At 43.2% G+C, this 26,741-nt stretch overlaps 2 protein-coding genes across 5 annotated transcripts in view; one reads left to right on the forward strand and one right to left on the reverse strand.

The window, feature by feature from the left end:
• The window catches only part of LOC133574783 (probable E3 ubiquitin-protein ligase HERC1), a 116,440-nt gene extending 109,323 nt beyond the window's left edge, over window positions 1-7,117 (reverse strand). For 2 of the 4 annotated variants that reach the window (XM_061927058.2, XM_061927057.2), the window contains exon 1: window positions 6,635-7,117. The gene's annotated coding sequence lies outside the window, so the exon portion shown is untranslated. The remainder of the gene's footprint in view (window positions 1-6,634) is intronic. The other 2 variants (XM_061927055.2, XM_061927056.2) reach the window with 2 other exon arrangements.
• An 18,833-nt stretch (window positions 7,118-25,950) lies between these two features.
• Window positions 25,951-26,741, forward strand: part of esm1 (endothelial cell-specific molecule 1) — a 3,030-nt gene continuing 2,239 nt past the window's right edge. Inside the window, exon 1 of the mRNA XM_061927219.1 lies at window positions 25,951-26,552. Within this exon, the coding sequence (XP_061783203.1) occupies window positions 26,243-26,552 (310 nt within the window). The 5' untranslated portion in view covers window positions 25,951-26,242. The remainder of the gene's footprint in view (window positions 26,553-26,741) is intronic.

The following is a 26,741-nucleotide window of genomic DNA, read 5'->3' on the forward strand; positions in this document are numbered from 1 at the left end:
CGCGTTCTGAAATACATCTCCTATTGAGAAGTCCAAGATCCTTGTGTGGAGCACAGCGAACTACAAGGATCTGGCGAGAGTCAGGTTAGAAAAATTTCCGGTTTTCCCGAAATTCCGTAATACCATTTCTCAATTCAACATGTCACTACTTCAACATTTCTCGACATATTTGAAAAATTCCAACACCAACACCATTCAAGTTTTGGACCATTTTCAAAAAAACTATCGCTTTTCCCGAAATTCCCAAATTCCCATTTAAATAAATGAGACATTCTTCAAAGTTCCACATTTTTCATCTGATTCAAACGTTTCCAATTTCAAAATATTCAGCCTGTTTGGGAATTGTGTAACTTGACTCTCGCCAGATCCTTGTAGTTTGTTCGCTGAGCTCCACACAAGGATCTGGGACTTCTCAATAGGAGATGTATTTCAGAAGGCTGGGCCTTGTAAAAAAAAAATCATTGTATGTGATTGGATAAACCACTTGTCCGTTATCTTGAATGACGTGCAACTTCAACCACTCACATCGAAATCAACCCGTGGCTCTGATGAGACCGACGCTGGGAAATCCAAAACAGAACAGCCGACATATTGGATAACGACAGAGTGAAAAGTTAGAGAACTTTTACTGAAACTACGCAGAAATGTCAGTAGACGATCGATGTCGCAAAACAGTTGCAATAGTAGAATCAATGTCAGCACACGAGTCCTCGCTGCATGCCGCCATTGTTGTTTGAATCAAACAGTTGCTTCGGCGCTGCGTCACATCTATGAAATCCTGCCCGGCGATCCTGATTGGTTCATTATTTTTTGCTATCTTGAAGGAGTTTGCAATGCCCTCGATCCCAGATCATACTTGCCAACCCTCCCGATTTTCCCGGGAGACTCACGAATTTCAGTGCCCCTCCCGAAAATCTCCCGGGGCAACCATTCTCCCGAATTCCTCCTGATTTCCACCCGGACAACAATATTGGAGGCGTGCCTTAAAGGCACTGTCTTTAGCGTCCTCTCTCACCTGAAAAGGAGACTATTATATATGTCTCCGTTATCCATAGGTTTATCTATAACCCATAAAGTAGGCAGGCACGGAGCTATTTCTCAGCGTGTGTTTATTCCAGCCGGCACGACTTAATACACTGACACACAACATCCGGATTCCCATCGTGCATTGCTTCAAAACTACGGCAAGTAGTAATGTCCAAAAACATAACAGAGACGAAGCAGAAGAACGAAGAAGAGACATGACGACGACGAGTAAGAAGAAGTACGCTTGCAAGTTCCAAAATGATTGGAAAAAATAATTTCAGTTCATCCAGGACAGCTCGAAGGGGAAGGGGTATGCTGCCTGCACATTTTGTAGATCAGACTTCTCCATTGAATACGGTGGCCGAACGGATATACTTATTCATGAACGGACTATTTATATATATATATATATATATATATATATATATTAGGGCTGCAACAACTAATCGATTAAATCGATTAAAATCGATTATAAAAATAGTTGGCGATTAATTTAGTCATCCATAATGAACACCATGTTCAAGCATAAGGGTGTCCATATGTGCACTTGGCACCAGGACACCCTAGGCCGCAGTTCCATGATCGACTTTGTAGTTGTGTCATCGGATTTGAGGCCTCATGTTTTGGACACTCGGGTGAAGAGAGGGGCGGAGCTTTCTACCAATCACCACCTGGCGGTGAGTTGGCTGCGATGGTGGGGGAGGATGCCGGACAGACCTGGCAGGCCCAAACGCATTGTGAGGGTTTGCTGGGAACGTCTGGCAGAGTCTCCTGTCAGAGAGAGTTTCAATTCCCACCTCCGGAAGAACTTTGAACATGTCACGATGGAGGTGCTGGACATTGAGTCCGAGTGAACCATGTTCCGCACCTCTATTGTCGGGGCAGCTGATTGGAGCTGTGGCCGCAAGGTAGTTGGTGCCTGTCGTGGCAGTAATTCTAGAACATGTTGGTGGACACCGGCGGTGAGGGATGCCGTCAAGCTGAAGAAGGAGTCCTATCGGGTTCTTTTGGCTCATGGGACTCCTGAGGCAGCGGACAGGTACCGACAGGCCAAGCGGTGTGCGGCTTCAGCGGTTGCGGACGCAAAAACTCGGACATATGAGGAGTTTGGGGAAGCCATGGAAAACAACTTCCGGACGGCTTCGAAGCGATTCTGGACCACCGTCCGCCGCCTCAGGAAGGGGAAGCAGTGCACTATCAACACCGTGTATGGTGAGGATGGTGTTCTGCTGACCTCGACTGCGGATGTTGTGGATCGGTGGAGGGAATACTTCGAAGACCTCCTCAATCCCACCAACACGTCTTCCTATGAAGAAGCAGTGCCTGGGGAATCTGTGGTGGGCTCTCCTATTTCTGGGGCTGAGGTTGCTGAGGTAGTTAAAAAGCTCCTCAGTGGCAAGGCCCCGGGGGTAGATGAGATCTGCCCAGAGTTCCTTAAGGCTCTGGATGCTGTGGGGCTGTCTTGGTTGACAAGACTCTGCAGCATCGCGTGGACATCGGGGGCGGTACCTCTGGATTGGCAGACCGGGGTGGTGGTTCCTCTCTTTAAGAAGGGGAACCGAACGGTGTGTTCTAACTATCGTGGGATCACACTCCTCAGCCTTCCCGGTAAGGTCTATTCGGGTGTACTGGAGAGGAGGCTACGCCGGATAGTTGAACCTCGGATTCAGGAGGAACAGTGTGGTTTTCGTCCTGGTCGTGGAACTGTGGACCAGCTCTATACTCTCGGGTCCTTGAGAGTTTGCCCAACCAGTCTACATGTGCTTTGTGGACTTGGAGAAGGCATTCAACCGTGTCCGTCGGGAAGTCCTGTGGGGAGTGCTCAGAGAGTATGGGGTATCGGACTGTCTGATTGTGGCGGTCCGCTCCCTGTATGATCAGTGTCAGAGCTTGGTCCGCATTGCCGGCAGTAAGTCGGACACGTTTCCAGTGAGGGTTGGACTCCGCCAAGGCTGCCCTTTGTCACCGATTCTGTTCATAACTTTTATGGACAGAATTTCTAGGCGCAGTCAAGGCGTTGAGAGGATCCGGTTTGGTGGCTGCAGGATTAGGTCTCTGCTTTTTGCAGATGATGTGGTCCTGATGGCTTCATCTGGCCAGGATCTTCAGCTCTCCCTGGATCGGTTCGCAGCTGAGTGTGAAGCGACTGGGATGAGAATCAGCACCTCCAAGTCCGAGTCCATGGTTCTCGCCCGGAAAAGGGTGGAGTGCCATCTCCGGGTTGCGGAGGAGACCCTGCCCCAAGTGGAGGAGTTCAAGTACCTCAAAGTCTTGTTCACAAGTGAGGGAAGAGTGGATCGTGAGATCAACAGGCGGATCGGTGCAGCGTCTTCAGTAAGGCAAAGCTCTCGATTTACCGGTCGATCTACGTTCCCATCCTCACCTATGGTCATGAGCTTTGGGTCATGACCGAAAGGACAAGATCACGGGTACAAGCGGCCGAAATGAGTTTCCTCCGCCGGGTGGCGGGGCTCTCCCTTAGAGATAGGGTGAGAAGCTCTGTCATCCGAGGGGAGCTCAAAGTAAAGCCGCTGCTCCTCCACATCGAGAGGAGCCAGATGAGGTGGTTCGGGCATCTGGTCAGGATGCCACCCAATCGCCTCCCTAGGGAGGTGTTTAGGGCACGTCCGACCGGTAGGAGGCCACGGGGAAGACCCAGGACACGTTGGGAAGACTATGTCTCCCGGCTGGCCTGGGAACGCCTCAAGATCCCCCGGGAAGAGCTGGACGAAGTGGCTGGGGAGAGGGAAGTCTGGGCTTCCCTGCTAAGGCTGCTGCCCCCGCGACCCGACCTCGGATAGGCGGAAGAAGATGGATGGATGGATGGAATTTAGTCATCGATTCGTCGGATCTATGCTATGCGCATGCGCTGAGGCTACGTTTTTTTTGGGTTTTTTTTTTTATAAACCTTTATTTATAAACTGCAACATTTACAAACAGCTGAGAAACAATAATCAAAATAAGTACAAAAACAGTACAAAAGAGCTCCAGGGCGGCACTGAGGCTACGTCTAATGAGGTGGCAGTAAGCCAGCCAATGATGTGTCATGTGCAGCTCACGTGACGACGCCGTCTCCTTTGCCTGGAAAAATTCGAAAAATGGCGGAGGAAAACAGTTCAGCGGAGCAACATCTTGAGGTTATTGCTTCAATGGAGAAAAGTGTACGACCTAAGTCGTCAAAACACTTTACTTTAAAGACTTCAAAGAAGACCGTTTCTTGCAAAAAATTTTGTGAGTAAAGTTAACGTTATGCCTTTGTTGCAACGCGGGGCTGGCAATGTGTCTCCGGCACATTTCACTCCGTTTTGAGAGAGAAAACGCACGGTTACCAATTTCGAAATAAACGTAACGGACAGAAATATCTCAGGTTGGTTTCATAATAAATCAATGTAGCCAGGCCTGATAAAGCTATATAAATATATTTAGATTTGAGTGACTCTTTAGTATAACTAAACGTTACGAAGGTGCTGGAATATTTCATGCTATTATTCAGAGGCAGCCTAAAATGAATCATTTATTATTCACAACAGAAACGTGTACAATATCTGATTCAGTTCTGATCTGATGAGTTACATTTCGGTGTTATTATTGCTGTATGCTGCATCCCCAATGTCCATTTATTTGACAAGTTGAAAGAACATGGTGCCAGTATGCTGTTTTTTTTCCAATAAAATACTGGAAAGGATATAAATGTAGTTTGTCTCTTTTATCCGATTATTAATCGGAGTAATAATCGACAGATTAATCGATTTTTAAATTAGTTGTTAGTTGCAGCCCTAATATATATATATATATATATATATATATATATATACACATACACATACCCTGGATCTCAGGAAACAGAGTGGACCGACACCAGCAGATGACATGGCACCCCAAACCATCACCCAACCATGCAAATTTTGCATTTCCTTTGGAAATCGAGGTCCCAGAGTCTGGAGGAAGACAGGAGAGGCACAGGATCCACGTTGCCTGAAGTCTAGTGTACAGTTTCCACCATCAGTGATGGTTTGGGGTGCCATGTCATCTGCTGGTGTCGGTCCACTCTGTTTCCTGAGATCCAGGGTCAACGCAGCCGTCTACCAGCAAGTTTTAGAGCACTTCATGCTTCCTGCTGCTGACCTGCTCTATGGAGATGGAGATTTCAAGTTCCAACAGGACTTGGCGCCTGCACACAGCGCAAAATCTACCCGTGCCTGGTTTACGGACCATGGTATTTCTGTTCTAAATTGGCCCGCCAACTCCCCTGACCTTAGCCCCATAGAAAATCTGTGGGGTATTGTGAAAAGGAATATGCAGAATGCCAGACCCAAAAACGCAGAAGAGTTGAAGGCCACTATAAGAGCAACCTGGGCTCTCATAACACCTGAGCAGTGCCAGAAACTCATCGACTCCATGCCACGCCGCATTAACGCAGTAATTGAGGCAAAAGGAGCTCCAACCAAGTATTGAGTATTGTACATGCTCATATTTTTCATTTTCATACTTTTCAGTTGGCCAACATTTCTAAAAATCCCTTTTTTGTATTAGCCTTAAGTAATATTCTAATTTTGTGACACACGGAATTTTGGATTTTCATTTGTTGCCACTTCAAATCATCAAAATTAAATGAAATAAACATTTGAATGCATCAGTCTGTGTGCAATGAATAAATATAATGTACAAGTTACACCTTTTGAATGCAATTACTGAAATAAATCAAGTTTTTCAAAATATTCTAATTTACTGGCTTTTACCTGTATATATAAGAAACAGCACAGTGGAAGAGTGTTAGTGCGTCTGCCTCACAATACGAAGGCCCTGAGTAGTCGTGAGTTCAATCCCGGCCTCGGGATCTTTCTGTGTGGAGTTTGCATGTTCTCCCTGTGACTGCGTGGGTTCCCTCCGGGTACTACGGCTTCCTCCCACCTCCAAAGACATGCACCTGGGGATAGGTTGATTGGCAACACTAAAATTGGCTCTAATGTGTGAATGTTGTCTGTCTATCTGTGTTGGCCCTGCGATTAGGTGGCGACTTGTCCAGGGTGTACACCGCCTTCCGCCCGATTGTAGCTGAGATAGGCTCCAGCGCCCCCACCGACCCCAAAGGGAATAAGCGGTAAATGGATGGATGGATATATAAGAAATACTTCAAAATATATACACCCCCGCTACCCCCCACATCTCCCGAATTCGGAGGTCTCAAGGTTGGCAAGTATGTCCCAGATCCTTGTGTGGAGCTCAGCAAACTCCAAGGATCTGGCGAGAGTCAGGTTAGGAATTGTGTGCTCTACTTCTACAATTCTAAAAAAAAAAAAAAATCCAGGATTTAAGTTCACCTTCAGCATTCACACGCAATTCCTTCAGGAATTGTCTCATCTAGTTATTTATTGCTAACGCACCTGTACTGCTCCACCGTCAGAGGGAGGTTCTTGTTGGGACAAGGGCGCGGCGGGTTACTCTGTTGCCAGGACAACTCTATTAAAAATGGAGCCGCGGAGGTTTTTTGAGACCAGTGGCTTGTTGTAACACTGATATGCAGCACTGAGCATCCAAGCTAATGACATTAGCCGATGCATTAGCAGTACCTAACACATTGGAGGACGGTGACAAGGCAGCTACTCACCTCGGCGACACAAAGGGGGGACTGGGTACCCGCAGTCCGGTGACTCCCGCCGGCCGCTCAAGCTCGGCTGTGTGTCCGGTCGGTGGCCGCGGCAAGTGAGCTAACGCGGGGTAGGGCTGCCTTCCTGCACTGCGGCGCACCCCTCGGCTCCAGGCGAGCCCCCCTTCACGGCTCCGTCGTGGCTGCGTGACAGCTGGCAGCGAAACAAGCGCCGCTGCTCGGTAACGTCCCGTCAGCGTGTGACGATTCTGGAACAAAACAGCCGCAGCTGGCGTGTATGTTAAGTCATGTTTGCTAGCTTCGAGTCGCTGACATGTTTGCTAGCCCCGGCGGTACCTGTCCCGTTAAAGCGAGGTCTCACTCGGGCAAAAATATCACGTCCCCGGCCGGCTTCTCCTCCCTGCTCCTCCTCTTCTTCTGCGGTTTATCAGATAAAGGCAGTTGGCGTCGGAGGACTATACCTTACCGCCATCTTGTGTCGAACCCCTCCTCCTCCTAATCACCATTATCATCAATAAGCCTCGTCATTGTCATCATCATCCTGTTGGTATGTCATACTAGTACTCAGCTCTCTTTTAAATTGGGAAAATAGTCATAATGTTGTCATAGTTGTTTTAAATCAAAAACAGATGACAAAGGAATTACAAAATGCTTGTAACAAGAAAAATACATTGTATAGGACAGTGGTTCTCAAACTTTTTTCCACCAAGTACCACCACAGAAAATACCACCATAATGACCACATTTAAAATACAACAGCAAAGTAGGCCCACATATTCATTAAAATAAGGCAGAGGTTTTATTTAACAAGTATATTTTATATGTTGGCCACTGTGACTCTACACAGTTTGAATCAATTAGTGATGGGTTGATGAGGCGTCATGAAGCGTTTCGACACATTGCAAAACTGTATTGATACTGTGTCGATACTATGTCACTAAATACTGACATCTGCTGGACATTAAAAATCCCTACAGGCAACCTATGGACCGATTCAACTGACACTGATTTTATGACCTAGTATATACAATAATATAAACCAAGTCATTGTATTTCATTTAGGATTATTTCATATCTTCATTTAAATAAAAATATATTTTTATCTTTTTTAGATACAGACAATAAAAAATGTGAACATTTATCATAACATGGAAATCTAAGAGAATGTGTTGTGAATGAGGATGCTTGTGGACTGGGATTTTTTTTAATTCATTTTTTACACATTTTTATTTTTTAAAAAAAACGTTTTTCTAACATATTCAATTTTAGATGATTTCTTTCATTGATTGATTGAGACTTTTATTAGTAGGTTGCACAGTGAAGTACATATTCCGTACAATTGACCACTAAATGGTAACCCCCCAATAAGTTTTTCAACTTGTTTAAGTCGGGGTCCACTTAAATTGATTAATGATACAGATATATACTAACATCATAATACAGTCATCACACAAGTTAATCATCAGAGTATATACATTGAATTATTTACATTATTTACAATCCGGGGTGTGGGATATAGAGGGGGGGGGGGTTAAGTTTGGTTGTTATCAACACTTCAGTCGTCTCTTCTTAGTTATTATTTCTCCGGCTGTAGAAAAGACCCGCTCACAGGGCACAGAGGAGGCGGGAGTACGACACAGTTCGCGTATCGGTCACGTGACCAAAACAGCTCATGATCGGTCACGTGACTTTCTAAAAGCGGTACGCGCACCGACACAGGGTTTCGCTCTATGAGCTCGACGCATGCGCCGATGCATCGGTGTTGCCGGACCCATCACTAGAATCAATCAATGTTTATTTATACAGCCCTAAATCACAAGTGTCTCAAAGGGCTGCACAAGCCACAACGACATCCTCGGTACAGAGCCCACATAAGGGCAAGGAAAAACTCACCCCAGTGGGACGTCAATGTGAATGACTGTGAGAAACCTTGGAGAGGACCGCATATGTGGGTAACCCCCCCCCCCCCCCAGGGGAGACCGAATGCAATGGATGTCGAGTGGGTCTGACATAATATTGTGAGAGTCCAGTCCATAGTGGATCCAACATAATAGTAAGAGTCCAGTCCATAGTGGGGCCAGCAGGACACCATCCCGAGCGGAGACGAGTCAGCAGCGCAGAGATGTTCCCAACCGATGCACAGGCGAGCGGTCCACCCCGGGTCCCGACTCTGGACAGCCAGCACTTCATCCATGGCCACCGGACCTGTGCCCCTCTCTCCCTTGAGGAGAAAATAAAATATGAAATGAATTAGTAAATTGTGAAATATTGATATCATTCAATGAATTAATAAATCATGAAATAAGTCCGAGTCCATGGTTCTCTCCCGGAAAAGGGTGGAGTGCCATCTCCGGGTTGGGGAGGAGATCTTGCCCCAAGTGGAGGAGTTCAAGTACCTCGGATTCTTGTTCACGAGTGGGGGAAGAGTGGATCGTGAGATCGACAGGCGGATCGGTGCGGCGTCTTCAGTAATGCGGACGCTGTATCGATCCGTTGTGGTGAAGAAGGAGCTGAGCCGGAAGGCAAAGCTCTCGATTTACCGGTCGATCTACGTTCCCATCCTCACCTATGGTCATGAGCTTTGGGTCATGACCGAAAGGACAAGATCACGGGTACAAGCGGCCGAAATGAGTTTCCTCCGCCGAGTGGCGGGGCTCTCCCTTAGAGATAGGGTGAGAAGCTCTGTCATTCGGGGGGAGCTCAAAGTAAAGCCGCTGCTCCTCCACATCGAGAGGAGCCAGATGAGGTGGTTCGGGCATCTGGTCAGAATGCCACCCGAACGCCTCCCTAGGAAGGTGTTTCGGGCACGTCCGACCGGTAGGAGGCCACGGGGAAGACCCAGGACACGCTGGGAAGACTATCTCTCCCGGCTGGCCTGGGAACGCCTCGGGATCCCCCGGGAAGAGCTGGACGAAGTGGCTGGGGAGAGGGAAGTCTGGGCTTCCCTGCTTAAGCTGCTGCCCCCGCGACCCGACCTCCGATAAGCGGAAGAAGATGGATGGATGGATGGATGGATGGATGGATGAAATAATGAATTCAATTGTGAAATCATGAAATAGTTAAGTACATTGTGAAATAATTAATTAGATCATGAAATGATTAATTCAATCATGAAACAATGTTAAAATCGTAAACTAAATAAATAAATGTTCAATACATTTCATTAAATCATGAAATAATTGATTAAATTGTCTCCACAAGGGAGAGGGGAGCAGAGGAGAAAAGAAAAGAAACGGCAGATCAACTGGTCTAAAAAGGGGGTCTATTTAAAGGCTAGAGTATACAAATGAGTTTTAAGATGGGAATGAATGAATTAATGTATTTTTTCCGGCAGACAGACATATATAGCAACAGTTCATCACTCTTTGTAATTTGACAGACATGTAACGGCACCCACCGAAAAGGGATACGGGAAAAAAGCAAGAATGCTTATCCATGTCCCGCTCCTAATTTACAATCAATGTATATGCTGGTTATATAGTCCAAGTTTCAACAGCAGATTTGATGGATACATGACAATTTCAGAACAAGTATAACATGATAATGGATGATAATGACAAGTTGTTGGTTTTTTTATCAATAGCATTGAGCGACCTTGAGATTTGCTCCATCTTGCCTCGGTATCTTTCATCTTCTGAAGCCTTGTCTGGTGTGTTATGTCCCTTATTCTACGGGGAGTTATTTTGCACCTGTGTCCCACAGTTGAGATAGTCCAAACAACTCGTCATGTTTTTGATAGTTTCCCAACAACACATTTTTTACCGCAAGGTTGAACACTCTTAGGCTCGAAGACAGTTTAATTTCTCCGCTCACATTATCCCACATTTTCACCCCCGCTATAGATAACGTTTGAGCCTTGAATGTGGAATTTTTCATGTTATGTTTGAATTTCCGGACACCCCTGAGTTCATGTGGACCATCTCCACTGTTTCCCACACACTCATTTATTTGTGGCGGCCCGCCACGAAAGAATTACGTCCGCCACAAATACATTTTTCGGCTTTTGACTCGCTCGACCGCTCATAAAAGCAATAAGACTCTGTCTGTTAATGTTGCTTATAGTTGCAATTCCGGTGCAGTAGGTGGCGGTAGCCTACTATGCATTGTAACTCCGCCAATAGTACTTAAGTCACCTGGTGGGCAAGAAGAAGAACAAGAAGATGACGAAGTAAAAGAAGAACGGACCGACCGGATCAAAATACGAGGGTAAGACGTCTTGGCAAACAAGTTCAAAAGTGGTCCGAACCTGTGCAGTGTGCAGCACCGACTCGGATTTTCTTAATTTTTATTTTCGGGATTTGAATGCATTTATTTTGAAAGGAGAGCTGGGGAGAGGGGATTGACGCGGAGGAAAGCGACTGTCAGGTGGGATCGAACTGGGTTGCCGCAGCGGGTGCTCTACCAGGTGAGATAGGTTATAGCTGCATCGCTTGCGGCTAGTCATATATTTAACGTTAATCCGCGATTTCACCGAGCGTTTCACTGACGGTGAGCAGCCTGACGCTGCTTCATTAACACCGCCGCTGTTTGACTCGGGGGCCGCAGCAGACGCACGCAGTAACAGTCACCTGTTAGCATACCGACGAGCTAATGTGTCCAGGTTATAACCCTGTTGTCAATAAACACACGTGGAGACGGTACTGCATTAATACTGAAGCTAAATTGTCCACTGTCCACTGCAGCATGTGAATGCAATGAAAATAATAAAATCTGAGCCAACCAGCTGTTAAAATGTTGTCCAGATTAATGTTTTGGCCATTAAAGGCCCTTCATTTCAAGATTTCAACTGTGATCGGGCTTTAAACAGGTGGCTGACCTGTTCAGATGGGTGTAACTGCTACTGGTCAAATAATGTGAAATAGCATTTAATTTTACATGTATGCAATGCCATTTAAATGTAATTATAGATAATAATAATAATAATAATAATAATAATAATTACCGTGTAGTGTTGTAAATAGTCAACGGGAAGGATTGTAGCATGATACAAGCCATGAGCACTACACAGCCAGAAAAAAACCTAGGCAGGACAAGTAAAAATATTGGGGAAAGTAGATTTGAGAAGTCGGGCAAGTAGAAAAAAACCTTAACGTTGAACCCTGCATGTGTTGAGCTGCTGCCGCTTAAGGTTAGACGGCACTGTACATAGAGCGCTTCTGCTCGTTAGTAATTCATTCTAATGTTGGATGTTCACTCCTTCACACAGATGATGTATGCACTAATTAAAGGGGCAGAGCTTTAAGAGACATTTTAGCTTTTATATTTTATAAGATATATTTTTTGTAAGAACCACAATTAATAAATATATTTCAGTGAATAACTAATTGTTCAAATCTGTATATAAATATGTACATAAAATGTTGTAATTATATTCCAACTTCGCGTTCTTCTTGGTCATCGCCGCTGCCGCTGCCACCCCCCGCCCCCCGACCACACCACCACAAATAGATGCCTGTCCTGTGGGAAACACTGATCTCTGAGTGAAAACAGACTCTGTATATTTGCAGGTAGAGCCCTTTGTGAGGCCATAAACATAACTTGAAGGCTACTGTATTGGATTATACCATGTAGTTTAAGAAAATTACTCATTATGAACAGATCATTGATATGAGCTCTGTATGGGGCATAATGGATAATTCTAATTGCCTTTTTCTGGAGCTTAAATAGCGGTTCAATAGTGTCCCTGTAACACTGTGTTTGAATATTTAATTATGTGATTATTTGGTGTACCACTGGATCAGGGGTGTCAAACTAATTTTAGATCGGGGGCCACATGGAGAAAAATCTACTCCCAAGTGGGCTCGGTACAATCATGGCACGAACTTAAAAATAAAGACAACTTCAGATTGTTTTCTTTGTTTAAAAATAGAACAAGCACATTTTGAAATTGTACAAATTATAAAGTTGTTGAGGTTTTTTTTACACTTATATTTTGCGGTTAATAGTATTTTATCTTTCCATCCATTTTCTACCGCTTATTCCCTTCGGGGTCGCGGTGGGCGCTGGAGCCTATCTCAGCTACAATCGGGCGGAAGGCGGGGTACACCCTGGACAAGTCGCCACCTCATCGCATGGCCAACACAGATAGACAGACAACATTCACACTCACATTCACACACTAGGGCCAATTTAGTGTTGCCAATCAACCTATCCCCAGGTGCATGTCTTTGGAGGTGGGAGGAAGCCGGAGTACCCGGAGGGAACCCACGCAGTCACGGGGAGAACATGCAAACTCCACACAGAAAGATCCCGAGGCCGGGATTGAACTCACGACTACTCAGGACCTTCGTATTGTGAGGCAGACGCACTAACCCCTCTTCCACCTTCTATCTTTATTTGTTGTTATTTATATTTTCTGTATGTGATAATGTTCATCAGTCAACTCATTGGTGTTACTTTTCAATCTATCAAGATAAAAAAATTATATCAATATCAAATTACAGGATCCTTGACTGATGTACTAAGATGTGGTTTATTTTGTACATATGTAGCATCATCTACAAAGATACAAAGAATTGCTATTGCGACATCCAGTGGACATATTTAGGACAGCTGTTTCTTTCATTCAAAAATGTCAGGTAATTTTTATACTTAGCAAACTCATCCCGCGGGCTGGATAAAACCTGTTTGCGGGCCTGATCCGGCCCTTGGGCCGTAGGTTTGACGACACTGCACTAGATAGAGCCCGCATACCATAGTTAGAGAATCACTGACACACGACATGTATAACACAAAGTTCTATAGATGCACAATATGAGTACAAAACTTATAAAAACAAGCTAACTAGCATCTTATAAACATGTACTTAAGAATATGACTATTATTACACAGAAAACTAAATCCTAAACTACATTATTAAGAATGGTTCTAAGGATTACACTCAATCAGGGGCGTTGCACCATATTCTAGGCCTCCATATACAAGTGTCCTGAAGGGCCCCGTGTCCCACCCTGAACCCTATTTAATTAAGTGGTTCTTTGGTTTACCACTAGATAGAGCTCGCTTACCACAGTTTGAGAATTGGCGATATACGGCATGTATAACACAAAGTTCTATAGCGGCACAATATAAGTACAAAACGTATAAAAACGAGCTAACTAGCATCTTATAAACATGTACTTAAGAATATGACTATCATTACACAGAAAAAAAATCATAAACTACCTTATTAAGAATGGTTCTAAGGATTACCCTCAATCAGGGGCGTTGCACCAAATTCTGGGCCTCATACACAAGCGTCCTGAAGGGCCCCGTGTCCCACCCTAAACCCTATTTAATTGATTCTTTGGTGTACCACTAGATAGAGCCCACGTACCACAGTTTAAGAATCACTGATATACAACATGTATAACACAAAGTTCTATAGCGGCACAATATAAGTACAAAACTTATAAAAACGAGCTAACTAGCATCTTATAAACATGTACTTAAGAATATGACTATCATTACACAGAACAAAAAATAATAAACTACCTTATTAAGAATGGTTCTAAGGATTACCCTCAATCAGGGGCGTTTCACCATATTCTGGGCCTCCATACATCCTGAAGGGCCCCATGTTCCACCCTAAACCCTATTTAATTAGGTGATTCTTTGGTGTACCACTAGATAGAGCTCGCTTACCACAGTTTGAGAATTGGTGATATACGGCATGTATAACACAAAGTTCTATAGCGGCACAATATAAGTACAAAACTTATAAAAACGAGCTAACTAGCATCTTATAAACATGTACTTAAGGATATGACTATCATTACACAGAAAAAAAAATCATAAACTACCTTATTAAGAATGGTTCTAAGGATTACCCTCAATCAGGGGCGTTGCACCAAATTCTGGGCCTCCATACACAAGCGTCCTGAAGGGCCCCGTGTCCCACCCTAAACCCTATTTAATTGATTCTTTGGTGTACCACTAGATAGAGCCCACGTACCACAGTTTAAGAATCACTGATATACAACATGTATAACACAAAGTTCTATAGCGGCACAATATAAGTACAAAACTTATAAAAACGAGCTAACTAGCATCTTATAAACATGTACTTAAGAATATGACTATCATTACACAGAAAAAAAAATCATAAACTACCTTATTAAGAATGGTTCTAAGGATTACCCTCAATCAGGGGCGTTTCACCATATTCTGGGCCTCCATACATCCTGAAGGGCCCCATGTTCCACCCTAAACCCTATTTAATTAGGTGATTCTTTGGTGTACCACTAGATAGAGCTCGCTTACCACAGTTTGAGAATTGGTGATATACGGCATGTATAACACAAAGTTCTATAGCGGCACAATATAAGTACAAAACTTATAAAAACGAGCTAACTAGCATCTTATAAACATGTACTTAAGGATATGACTATCATTACACAGAAAAAAAAATCATAAACTACCTTATTAAGAATGGTTCTAAGGATTACCCTCAATCAGGGGCGTTGCACCAAATTCTGGGCCTCCATACACAAGCGTCCTGAAGGGCCCCGTGTCCCACCCTAAACCCTATTTAATTGATTCTTTGGTGTACCACTAGATAGAGCCCACGTACCACAGTTTAAGAATCACTGATATACAACATGTATAACACAAAGTTCTATAGCGGCACAATATAAGTACAAAACTTATAAAAACGAGCTAACTAGCATCTTATAAACATGTACTTAAGGATATGACTATCATTACACAGAAAAAAAAATCATAAACTACCTTATTAAGAATGGTTCTAAGGATTACCCTCAATCAGGGGCGTTTCACCATATTCTGGGCCTCCATACATCCTGAAGGGCCCCATGTTCCACCCTAAACCCTATTTAATTAGGTGATTCTTTGGTGTACAACTAGATAGAGCTCGCTTACCACAGTTTGAGAATTGGTGATATACAACATGTATAACACAAAGTTCTATAGCGGCACAATATAAGTACAAAACTTATAAAAACGAGCTAACTAGCATCTTATAAACATGTACTTAAGGATATGACTATCATTACACAGAAAAAAAAATCATAAACTACCTTATTAAGAATGGTTCTAAGGATTACCCTCAATCAGGGGCGTTGCACCAAATTCTGGGCCTCCATACACAAGCGTCCTGAAGGGCCCCGTGTCCCACCCTAAACCCTATTTAATTGATTCTTTGGTGTACCACTAGATAGAGCCCACGTACCACAGTTTAAGAATCACTGATATACAACATGTATAACACAAAGTTCTATAGCGGCACAATATAAGTACAAAACTTATAAAAACGAGCTAACTAGCATCTTATAAACATGTACTTAAGAATATGACTATCATTACACAGAAAAAAAAATCATAAACTACCTTATTAAGAATGGTTCTAAGGATTACCCTCAATCAGGGGCGTTTCACCATATTCTGGGCCTCCATACATCCTGAAGGGCCCCATGTTCCACCCTAAACCCTATTTAATTAGGTGATTCTTTGGTGTACCACTAGATAGAGCTCGCTTACCACAGTTTGAGAATTGGTGATATACGGCATGTATAACACAAAGTTCTATAGCGGCACAATATAAGTACAAAACTTATAAAAACGAGCTAACTAGCATCTTATAAACATGTACTTAAGGATATGACTATCATTACACAGAAAAAAAAATCATAAACTACCTTATTAAGAATGGTTCTAAGGATTACCCTCAATCAGGGGCGTTGCACCAAATTCTGGGCCTCCATACACAAGTGTCCTGAAGGGCACCGTGTCCCACCACAAACCCTATTTAATTGATTATTTGGTGTACCACTAGATAGAGCCCGCGTACCACAGTTTGAGAATAACTGATATACGACATGTATAACACAAAGTTCTATAGAGGCACAATAGAAGTACAAAACTTATACAAACGAGCTGACTAGCATCTTATAAACATGTGCTTAAGAATATGACTATTATTACACAGAAAACTAAATCCTAAACTACATTATTAAGAATGGTTCTAAGGATTACCCTCAATCAGGGGCGTTGCACCATATTCTGGGCCTCCATACACAAGCGTCCCGAAGGGCCCCGTGTCCCACCCTAAACCCTATTTAATTAAGTGGTTCTTTGGTGTACCACTAGATAGAGCCCGCGTACCACAGTTTGAGAATCACTGATATATAACACAAAGCTCTATAGAGGCACAATAGAAGTACAAAACTTATTAAAAACGAGCTAACAAGCATCTTATGAACATGTACTTAAGAATATGACTATTAATTATTACACAGAAAACTAAATCCTAAACTACAATAAGGATTCTAAGGACTACCCTCAATCAGGAGCGTTGCACCAAATTCTGGGCCTCCATACACAAGGGTCCTGAATGACCCCGCTATCCCAACCTAAACCCTATTTAATTAAGTGATTATTTGGTGTACCACTCGATAGAGTACGCGTACCGCAATTTGAGAATCACTGATATACAACATGTATAACACAAAGTTCTATAGAGGCACAATATAAGTACAAAACTTATAAAAACAAGCTAACTAGCATCTTATAAGCATGTACTTAAGAATATGACTATCATTACACAGAAACTAAATCTTAAACTACATTATTAAGAATGGTTCTAAGGATTACCCTCAATCAGGTGCGTTGCACCGAATTCTGGGCCTCCATACACAAGCGTCCTGAAGGGCCCCGTGTCCCACCCTAAACCCAACATTGCCGCCCCATACACACACTTGATATGCATGCAGTTAAATGCAAATTACTGCATGATGGTTTAAACCAGCCTTTTACCCATGTAAAAACCATAATTAGGTTTTTCACTTTCTAAAAATGGGATTAATATATCTAGAACATATCCAGATAAACCCCTAAAAATTTGTATTTAATTTCAAATTTTTTTTTTTTTTTTTTACAAAACAAGACAGAACATTTAATATGAAGTTCCCATAAAATGGATTTAAATCAGTGGTTCTTAACCTGGGTTCGATCGAACCTTAGGGGTTCGGTGAGTCGGCCTCAGGGGTTCGGCGGAGGTCAAGACACACCCAACTCATCGTGTAAATACAAACTTCTCCCTATCAGCGTGTTACGGATACGGCAGCAGCAGAAGTCAGACTGATTTGCAGGTGTGTAATTTGTAGTGAGTTTATGCACTGTGTTGGTTTTGTTGTTTGAACAAGGTGATGTTCATGCACGGTTCATTTTGTGCACCAGTAAAAAAAAACATGGTAACACTTTAGTATGGGGAACATATTCACCATTAATTAGTTGTTTGTTAACATGCAAATTAGTAACATATTGGCTCTTAACTAGTCATTATTAAGTACTTATTAATGCCTTATTCGGCATGGCCTTATTATAACCCTAACCCTCTAACCCTGACCCTAACCCTAACCAAATAACTCTAAATTAAGTCTTTGTTACTTAGAATATGTTCCCCTAGTGTCCAAATAACTCAATCTCAATCAATCAATCTTTATTTATATAGCCCTAAATCACAAGTGTCTCAAAGGGCTGCACAAGCCACAACGACATCCTCGGTACAAAGCCCACATACGGGCAAGGAAAAACTCACCCCAGTGGGACGTCGATGTGAATGACTATGAGAAACCTTGGAGAGGACCGCATATGTGGGTAACCCCCCCCCTCTAGGGGAGACCGAAAGCAATGGATGTCGAGTGGGTCTGACATAATATTGTGAGAGTCCAGTCCATAGTGGATCCAACATAATAGTAAGAGTCCAGTCCATAGTGGGGTCAGCAGGAAACCATCCCGAGCGGAGACGGGTCAGCAGCGTAGAGATGTTCCCAGCCGATGCACAGGCGAGCGGTCCACCCCGGGTCCCGACTCTGGACAGCCAGCACTTCATCCATGGCCACCGGACCTGTGCCCCCCCCCCCCTCAAGGAAAAGGGGAGCAGAGGAGAAAAGAAAAGAAACGGCAGATCAACTGGTCTAACAGGGGGGCTATTTAAAGGCTAGAGTATACAAATGAGTTTTAAGATGGGACTTAAATGCTTCTACTGAGGTAGCATCTCTAATTGTTACCGGGAGGGCATTCCATAGTACTGGAGCCCGAATAGAAAACGCTCTATAGCCCGCAGACTTTTTTTGGGCTCTGGGAATCACTAATAAGCCGGAGTTCTTTGAACGCAGATTTCTTGCCAGGACATATGGTACAATGCAATCGACAAGATAGGACGGAGCTAGACCGTGTAGTATTTTATACGTAAGTAGTAAAACCTTAAAGTCACATCTTAAGTGCACAGGAAGCCAGTGCAGGTGAGCCAGTATAGGCGTAATATGATCAAACTTTCTTGTTCTTGTCAAAAGTCTAGCAGCCGCATTTTGTACCAACTGTAATTTTTTAATGCTAGACATAGGGAGACCCGAAAATAATACGTTACAGTAGTCGAGACGAGACGTAACGAACGCATGAATAATGATCTCAGCGTCGCTAGTGGATAAAATAGAACGAATTTTAGCGATATTACGGAGATGGAAGAAGGCCGTTTTAGTAACACTCTCAATGTGTGATTCAAACGAGAGAGTTGTGTCGAAGATAATACCCAGATTCTTTACTGATTCGCCTTGTGTAATTGTTTGGTTGTCAAATGTTAAGGTGGTATTATTAAATAAATGTCGGTGTTTAGCAGGACCGATAATCAGCATTTCCGTTTTCTTGGCGTTGAGTTGCAAGAAGTTAGCGGACATCCATTGTTTAATTTCATTAAGACACGCCTCCAGCTGACTACAATCCGGCGTGTTGGTCAGCTTTAGGGGCATGTAGAGTTGGGTGTCATCAGCATAACAATGAAAGCTAACACCGTATTTGCGTATGATGTCGCCTAGCGGCAGCATGTAAATACTAAAGAGTGCAGGGCCAAGAACCGAACCCTGAGGAACTCCGCACGTTACCTTAACATAGTCCGAGGTCACATTATTATGGGAGACGCATTGCATCCTGTCAGTAAGATAAGAGTTAAACCACGACAAAGCTAAGTCTGACATACCAATAAAGTCTGACATACCAATACGTGTTTTGATACGCTCTAATAAAATATTATGATCGACGGTATCGAAAGCAGCGCTAAGATCAAGAAGCAGCAACATAGATGACGCATCAGAATCCATCGTTAGCAGTAGATCATTAGTCATTTTTGCGAGGGCTGTCTCCGTAGAGTGATTTGCCCTGAAACCGGATTGAAAAGGTTCACAGAGATTGTTAGACACTAAGTGTTCATTTAGCTGCTGTGCGACAATTTTTTCGAGGATTTTCGAAATAAAGGGAAGGTGGGACACCGGTCGGTAGTTTACCATGAGGTCAGGATCGAGGTTAGGTCTTTTGAGCAGAGGATGAATAACCGCTTTCTTGAATGCTAGGGGAACAGTGCCAGAGGAAAGTGATAAGTTTATAATATTTAGCACTGATGGACCTAATAATACAAAAAGCTCCTTGATAAGTTTCCCAGGAAGTGGGTCAAGTAAACATGTTGTTTGTTTTATCCCACTTACACGCTGTAATAGTTCCTCTAATGTTATTTCATCAAAAAGAGAGCGACTATTTTGTATTGCAGTATCCGTCGTAGCTACAGTTGTATCTGTGTTCATAGAACCCAGTTGTAGCTGGGATGCGTTGTCTTTAATCTCCTTTCTAATGAGTTCAATTTTCTTATTAAAGAAATTCATAAAGTCATCTGCCGAGTGGGTGGAGCTATTGGGAGGAGTCCCTTGTTGGGTTAGCGATGCTACTGTACTAAACAAAAATTTAGGGTCGTTTTTGTTGAGGCGGATGAGATTTGAGTAATATTTAGCTTTAGCTAAGGTATATGCGTTTATACGATATTAAACTATCACTCCATGCTTGATGGAAAACCTCAAGCTTGGTCGCGCGCCATTTGCGTTCCAACTTTCTACATGATAATTTATGAGCTCTGGTTTCCTCTGTAAACCATGGGGTGCGCCTTTTAGGGGCCCTTTTTTGTTTTAGCGGTGCTATACTATCAATGGTTTTGCGCAGGGCATTGTCAAAGTTGTTAGTGAGGTTATCAATAGAGCCGACATAATTTGGGAATGGTGCCATTACCGAAGGCAGTAGGTCAGCAAGAGTCATCGTTGTGGCGGCATTAATGTTGCGGCTGCTATAGCAGTTATTTTTATTATTAGTTTGTTGACAATGAGTCAGAACTTCGAATTTTATAAGGTAATGATCGATAACTCTAAATTAAGTCTTTGTTACTTAGAATATGTTCCCCTAGTGTCCAAATAACTCTAAATTTAGTCTTTGTTACTTAGAATATGTTCCCCTAGTGTCCAAATAACTCTAAATTAAGTCTTTGTTACTTAGAATATGTTCCCCTAGTGTCCAAATAACTCTAAATTAAGTCTTTGTTACTTAGAATATGTTCCCCTAGTGTCCAAATAACTCTAAATTAAGTCTTTGTTACTTAGAATATGTTCCCTTAGTGTCCAAATAACTCTAAATTAAGTATCTGTTACTTAGAATATGTTTCCCATACTAAAGTGTTACCAAAAACATATAACTTTGTCTTGAGTTTGAAAAAAAAACATGTTATTTTTCACTAAAGAAGGGTTCGGTGAATGCGCACATGAAACTGGTGGGGTTCGGTACCTCCAACAAGGTTAAGAACCACTGATTTAAATAATCATATAAGCTAATTCTTTACTTAAATATAATTATCAAGTTTTCCTTTACGTCAGATTATCGTAGGATTATCCTCATTGGGTAATAGTAATCATAGTAATTATGTATTAATATGATTTACGATTATAAATATACATTACCGTAGGTAGAACAAATAGCATTATAGAGGTGGGCCAAAGAAAAGGCAAACTAAATAAATACATACAGTGTGATGCGGGAACCCCCTAGATGTAGTTGTAGGGTGTCCCCAGCTAAATGACAGATAGTTATTAGGGTCATTTGTACACTCTTAGTTACATTAACATTGATATTATACATCTGACCCATAGATATAAATGCCGTTAAATGTAGCTTTGATGTAGCAAGGTACTTTTGCCGTCTAGCTTGCTACAATTCTCCAGGGATACCTTCCCCTGTAGCTTAGCTACATTTAATCGAGTGTAACTTGTATCTTAGCTTACTACATTTTCCAAGTAGCTTGCCCATCTCTGATGGCAAGTACGGTGGCTAACAATGCAGCCAATGGGAGTACACTATTCCTCCCATAAAGCCCTCTAAAAAAACATCCCAAAAACACCAACGATACTCCATTTTCATCTCCTAACCTGAATATTAACCAATGTATTAGCGATATTGTTATAAGCTATTTTCTGCAACAGAGAGCTAACTAAATTATGCAGCTATTGATATACAGTATTGAGCTGCTGCTGCAATGCCTCTAAATTGTTAAACGTTAATTGTAGATTATAAATCATTATTCTCACCTTAATAGTAGAAGGATGTGGCCATAAACAGAGAAGTTGGTCAACTTTGACATAAATAAGGAATGTGAATGATAGGCCAAATTCCCCCAAAAGTGCAGGTCCCTTTAAAAGATGAGCTTTGATGACGTTATGACGTCTATGGTAAATGACCCTTACTCGAGTACAATTGTACTCCCTGTAACTGACTCAATGAAGCGTCTGTAAAATGCAAAACTGACTGATCAGCCTTAAGTTTTCAGTTTTTCTAAGAAAATAAAGACGTTTAGTAACAATATTCTCACTGTTACCTTGGAATGTGAGTTTATGATCAATTATAGTTCAATGTGTAACTTGACTTGTCCTATTGCGTCTTTGTCGATGTGGAGTTTGTTGATGGTGTGTTGTCCCTTCCTAAAATTATTTAGTTATTTTGTTTTGGATGCATTAAATTCGAGGCCAGGGTTGCTCAAACTTTTTCCAGTTAGGGCCAGAGACTGACAAATCAAAAGGATGCATGGACCATGTTGGTAGTTTTCACCTTCAAAACCAGTACAATGTTTTTTTTTTTTCAACGAACCAGAAAATGCAATTTTGCGAGAAATTTCTTGTGAATGCTGAAGAGCCAAAGTCGAACTGAAACCCTAACAGTTGGCACGCTGGTCAGGTAGCGTCACGTAACAAAAAATATGAGCAACATAAGCTAAAAATGCTAGCATGCTGTTAACATGCTAACAATAGCATGCTTACGGTTATCATTAGTGAATTACTAAATATATACACCAGGGGTCTCAAACTCAATTTACGTGGGGGCCACTGGATGCAGAAACTGGGTGAGGCTGGGCCGCAAGAAAAGATTTCTTTAAAAAATCTAACATGCACTTATTAATTAATTCACCTTCTTTGCATGGCTTTCCCGCCCTAGCAACATACTTGCCAACCCTCCCGATTTTTCCGGGAAACTCCCGAATTTCAGTGCCCCTCCCGACAATCTCCCGGGGCAACCATTCTCCCGAATTTCTCCCGATTTTCACCCGGGCAACAATATTAAGGGAGTGCCGTGATGGCACTGCCTTTAGCGTCCTCTACAACATGTCGTCGCGTCCGCTTTTTCACCATACAAACAGCGTGCCGGCCCCGTCACATGTTGTATGAGGCTTCTGCAGACACACATAAGTGACTGCAAGACAAACTTAATCAACAGCCACACAGGTCACACTGAGGGTGGCCGTATAAACAACTTTAACACTGTTACAAATATACGCCACACTGTGAACCCACACCAAACAAGAATGACAAACACATTTCGGGAGACCATCCGCACCGTAACACAACATAAGCACAACAGAACAAATACCCAGAACACCTTGCAGCCCTAACTCAGGGCGGGGCGGGGTTTGGTGGTAGCGGGGGGTGTATATTGTAGTCCGGAAGAGTTAGGGCTGCATGGGTTTCTGGGTATTTGTTCTGTTGTGTTTATGTTGTATTACGGTGCGGATGTTCTCCCGAAATGTGTTTGTCATTCTTGTTTGGTGTGGGTTCACAGTGTGGCGCATATTTGTAACAGTGTTAAAGTTGTTTATACGGCCACCCTCAGTGTGACATGTGTGGCTGTTCATCAAGTATGTCTTGCAGTCGCTTACGTGTGTCTACAGAAGCCAAATACAACATGTGACTGGGCTGGCACGCTGTTTGTACAGGCTGTAGAGGACGATAAAGGCAGAGCCGTCACGGCACGCCCTTAATATTGTTGTCTGGGTGAAAATCGGCAGAAATTCGGGAGAATGGTTGCCCCTGGAGATTTCCGGGAGGGGCACTGAAATTCGGGAGTCTCCCGGAAAAATCGGGAGGGTTTGCAAGTATGACGCTGTCAAGCGCCCTTCATATAAAACTTGCGGGCCGCATGAACATAAAATTTCCATATTAAGGTGTGGGCCGCAAAATAACGTCTCGCGGGCTGCAATTGGCCCGCGGGCCGCATGTTTGAGACCCCTGATATACACTGATGGATATAACTGCTACATTAGCTTAAAAAAAATAGCATGCTAATGTTAATGCTAACTGTAACATGCGTCACGTACCAAAATATATCTGAGGTGCATACCTGAAAAAATTGTTTCAAATGCTAACCTTTGCATGCATCATGTAGTGAAGTGAAGTGAATTATATTTATATAGCGCTTTTTTCTAGTGACTCAAAGCGCTTTACATAGTGAAAACCCAATATCTAAGTTACATTTAAACCAGTGTGGGTGGCACTGGGAGCAGGTGGGTAAAGTGTCTTGCCCAAGGACACAACGGCAGTGACTAGGATGGCGGAAGCGGGGATCGAACCTGCAACCCTCAGGTTGATGGCACGGCCACTCTACCAACCGAGCTATATCGCCCCATGTACCAAAATATGACTGAGGTATACGCCTACAACGTTATCTTTAGAAAATATTTCATGCTTACGTGTATGCCTACAAAATTAGCTTAAGAAAATAGCTAGCACACTTACATTAGCATGCTAACAGGTATCATTCGTCAAATAAAAAAATATTTGACGCGGACAAGAACACCTGCAAAATTTGCAAAAAAGATGGCATGCTAATATTAAAATTAGGGATGTCCGATAATATCGGACTGCCGATATTATCGGCCGATAAATGCTTTAAAATGTAATATCGGAAATTATTGGTATCGATTTCAAAATATTGGTATTGGTTTTTAAAAATGTGCGTGGCGCAGTGGAAGAATGGCCGTGCGCGACCCGAGGGTCCCTGGTTCAATCCCCACCTAGTACCAACCTCGTCATGTCCGTTGTGTCCTGAGCAAGACACTTCACCCTTGCTCCTGATGGGTGCTGGTTAGCGCCTTGCATGGCAGCTCCCTCCATCAGTGTGTGAATGGGTAAATGTGGAAGTAGTGTCAAAGCGCTTTGAGTACCTTGAAGGTAGAAAAGCGCTATACAAGTACAACCCATTTAAATGTATGACTTATTAAAACGCCGCTGTGTACACGGACGTAGGGAGAAGTACAGAGCGCCAATAAACCCTAAAGGCACCTCCTTTGCGTGCCGGCCCAATCACATAGAATCTACGGCTTTTCACACACACAAGTGAATGCGTACTTGGTCAATAGCCACACAGGTCACACTGAGGGTGGCCGTATGAACAACTTTAACACTGTTACAAATATGCGCCACACTGTGAACCCACACCAAACAAGAATGACAAACACATTTCGGGAGAACATCCGCACCGTAACACAACATAAACACAACAGAACAAATACCCAGAACCCCTTGCAGCACTAACTCTTCTGGGACGCTACAATATACATCCCCTGGTACCCTCACCCCCCACCTCAACCTCCTCATGCTCTCTCAGGGAGAGCATGTCCCAAATTCCAAGCTGCTTGTTTTGAGGCATGTTAAAAAAAATAATGCACTTTGTGACTTCAATAATAAATATGGCAGTGCCATGTTGGCACTTTTTTTTCCATAACTTGAGTTGATTTATTTTGGAAAACCTTGTTACCGGTACATTGTTTAATGCATCCAGCGGGGTATCACAACAAAATTAGGCATAATAATGTGTTAATTCTACGACTGTATATATCGGTATCGGTTGATATCGAAATCGGTAATTAAGAGTTGGACAATATCAGGATATCGGCAAAAAAGCCATTATCGGACATCTCTAATTAGAATGCTAACGATTGTGCCGTGGGGCCATTAAAAAATTTGCTACTTTGGACAACCCCAGCTGTGTTTGCACCAATCAGCAGATGAGCCAATTCCTGCTTGTAACTGTCATTTAATGTTAGTAGTGTCCATAAAGGGACAAGCGGTAGGAAATGGATGGATGGATGGAGTGTCCATAATAACTGGTGTCTTCCATAGGAAGAACATAAGAGAAAACAGCACCCTCTGGTGGCTGTGAGATGCTATTCCAAGGTAGCCATGTCACACGATGACGTGTTTGCTGCGTGGGTCCCACAAAAAAAAAAAAAAGCAAAGACCACTTGTGGCATGATGAGGTCACAGGGATTCAGTTCCTGGATGGCGGCTCACAGCTAATCCCACTTCCACGCCGGATCTCTAAATAAAGGGACGTCAACACCGGAATGAGGAAACGTGCAAAACAAAGTTGTTGAAAGCCGTGAAAAGCTCTCAGGCTGATGAGGCTCACTTCCACTCGAGTCCCCCTCCTGAGGTGCTTCTCGTCGCCCGCCGCCTTCCCTCCATCTCTCTCCACGCCATGTCTCTCCTGCTGCAGACCGTGATCGTGTCCTCGCTGCTGCTCCACTGCGCCGAGTCGTGGGCTGCCAGCGCCAAGTACGCCGTCAACTGCCCCGACAGGTGCAACGTGGAGCTGTGCGGGCCCACGCACGGCTGCGCGCGCACGGTGCTGGACGACTGCGGCTGTTGCCAGGTGTGCGCGGCCGGCCGCGGGGAGCACTGTTACCGAACCGTGTCCGGCATGCACGGCGTCAAGTGTGGACCGGGTCTCTTCTGCGAGTTCTACAAGGACGAGGACGACTATGGGGATGAATACGGCGTGTGCAAAGGTGCGTGGGTTTTACAGCATGTAGGGAAATATAGCACTCATGCACCAAAGGATAGCCATTTTTAAATCCTATTATTGCACCATGACGTTTATTAACTTATATTCCTTCCCATTTTTATTGCACCTACATCCAGAAATGGACATCAGTCTTAACTAACAGCTACCTAATTTAACTGTAACATAAAATGAT

Source organism: Nerophis lumbriciformis, linkage group LG32 (genome assembly GCF_033978685.3).
Source record: "Nerophis lumbriciformis linkage group LG32, RoL_Nlum_v2.1, whole genome shotgun sequence".
Classification (NCBI taxonomy): Eukaryota; Metazoa; Chordata; class Actinopteri; order Syngnathiformes; family Syngnathidae; genus Nerophis; species Nerophis lumbriciformis.